The sequence below is a fragment of the Brassica oleracea genome, chromosome C8, assembly GCF_000695525.1.
Source record: "Brassica oleracea var. oleracea cultivar TO1000 chromosome C8, BOL, whole genome shotgun sequence".
NCBI lineage: Eukaryota > Viridiplantae > Streptophyta > Magnoliopsida > Brassicales > Brassicaceae > Brassica > Brassica oleracea.
Window position 1 is genome coordinate 27,054,703 of NC_027755.1, and position 2,097 is coordinate 27,056,799.

The window sequence follows — 2,097 nt, forward strand, 5'->3', positions numbered from 1 at the left end:
ATTTAAGAATTTAAACTATATATTACAAAATTAAAAATTTCATATAAAAATTAAAAATTAAGAATTTAAGAATTTAAACTATATATTACAAAATTAAAAATTTCATATAAAAATTAAAAATTAAGAATTTAAGAATTTAAACTATATATTACAAATTTAAAAATTTCATAACTTACAAGTTACTAATTGTTTAACTTATTTATATTACAAATTTTTTAAACTTCATAAATTACACATTACTAAGTGATTACTTATTCATATTACAATTTTAAAAAACTTCATAAACGACAAACTTACTAAGAACTTGAATCAGATTCCGAATCTGAATCAGTACAAGCCTCATCTAATTCATCTTCTGAAATGTATTCGTCATTAGGAGGAACAACTGGTGTAGATTCATAATCTGAATCATCTTCGACAACATACGTCTCAATGCGCAGCATCACGCTCTGTGCAACAACTTGGTTGTGTGTATCATCTTGTAATGCAACAAGAGCATCCTCGGAGGTTTCTCGAACCCCTCTAGGCATAACTTTTGTACATGCCCACCAATCGTTGGCTGATGTATGTCGTACCCGCGGATAAGGAATAAAACAAACTTGATCACAATTACCAGATAAGATAAATGGATCATATTTCTTATACTGCCAACGCGGAGACACATCAACAATTCCTGATTTATGTTTTCGAATTACCCGTCCTTTAGTTGTATCAAACCACTTACATTTAAAAACCATGGCCTTCAGTCCAACGGAACCAAAATACTCAACCATTATTATCTCCTCAATCAAACCGTAATAGTCAGTATCTGTGGTTCCACGAACTTGGACGCCGTAATGTTGGGTTTTCTTATCTTGGCCATGGCTATGTGTGTGGAAGCAGTATCCACGTGAATGGTAAATCGGCCAAGATTTATACTTACGTTGCGGACCTTGTACAAAATCTAACATCCACATCGGAAACTCATATGTGTTACTCGCTTGCACAACCTGTCAATTAAATTTATATTTATAATTGATAAGTTTCTAATTCAAATTAAAAATCAAATAATATCATAAACTCACATAGTTTTTCACCCATTCAGCAAAATGTTGGTCTTTCAGTATTTGTAGATCATTAGTAGACATATATGGGTTTCTCTCTGTCATAAACTCCTCGAACATCCTGTTATTTTTAAAAGAGATTATGATTTCAGGTATCCTGAAAAATAACAAAAAAAAAAGTAATTGAAGTACCTTTCGTATGGTTCGAATGTATCACAATTGAGCATCAGAAAAGTCTGGAGGACAGTGTAGTCTTCATCGGTTAGCCATTTCTCTTCAGATTTTCCACTAACCCGACCTTCGTGATAAAACAAGTTAGGCACATCTGGATATTGATATGTAAACCGAACTTCCCCGGGAAGTGGAACCTCAGGTACCACATATGGATTACCAAAGAAGTTTGTGCAGAAGTGGTAGATATTTCTTCATTCACATATTGTGCAACGATGGAACCTCCAATGTGTGCCTTATTTTTAACTTTCTTTTTCAGATGGTACATGTATCGCTCGAAAGGATACATCCATCTATATTGCACTGGACCACCTAAAGCAGCTTCGTCTGCTAAATGTACGGCCAAATGTTCCATAACATCAAAGAACGACGGTGGAAAATTTTTCTCCAAATTACAAAGCTTCACCGCAATGTTTTCTTTCAAAATAGCAACATCTTCGTGCTTAAGTATCTTCGCAGAAATATCACGAAAGAAAAGTATATCTCTACAAAAAAAAATTATAAGGAGTTAGTCAATAATAACATGTATCAAACCAATTGTTAAGATTATGTACCTGAAATGGCAATGTGAACACTTTTGGGAAGTAATTCCTTAAACGCAAATGGGAGAAGTCGCTGCATAATGACGTGACAATCATGACTTTTGAGACCTGAAATCTTGCTATTCGTCTCGTCTATATACCTACTAAACTTTGAAGCATACCCATCTGGAAATTTTATATCTTTTTTCAACCATTGCAGAAATTCTTTTTTTTCTTCCTTCGACAACCGGAAAATCGGGATAGGCATCGTTCCATCAGCCTTCATATGTAAATCAGACCTT

The 2,097-nt window shown here is 33.7% G+C and overlaps 1 protein-coding gene across 1 annotated transcript in view; it reads right to left on the reverse strand.

The window, feature by feature from the left end:
* Positions 1-1,912, reverse strand: part of LOC106309076 — a 4,633-nt gene extending 2,721 nt beyond the window's left edge. The window contains exons 1-7 of the mRNA XM_013746150.1: positions 1,829-1,912; positions 1,497-1,725; positions 1,236-1,341; positions 1,065-1,164; positions 696-989; positions 298-644; positions 177-182 (exon numbers count right to left, since the gene is read on the reverse strand). Of these exons, the coding sequence (XP_013601604.1) occupies positions 177-182; positions 298-644; positions 696-989; positions 1,065-1,164; positions 1,236-1,341; positions 1,497-1,725; positions 1,829-1,912 (1,166 nt within the window). The remainder of the gene's footprint in view (positions 1-176; positions 183-297; positions 645-695; positions 990-1,064; positions 1,165-1,235; positions 1,342-1,496; positions 1,726-1,828) is intronic.
* Between the last annotated feature and the right edge of the window lie 185 nt (positions 1,913-2,097).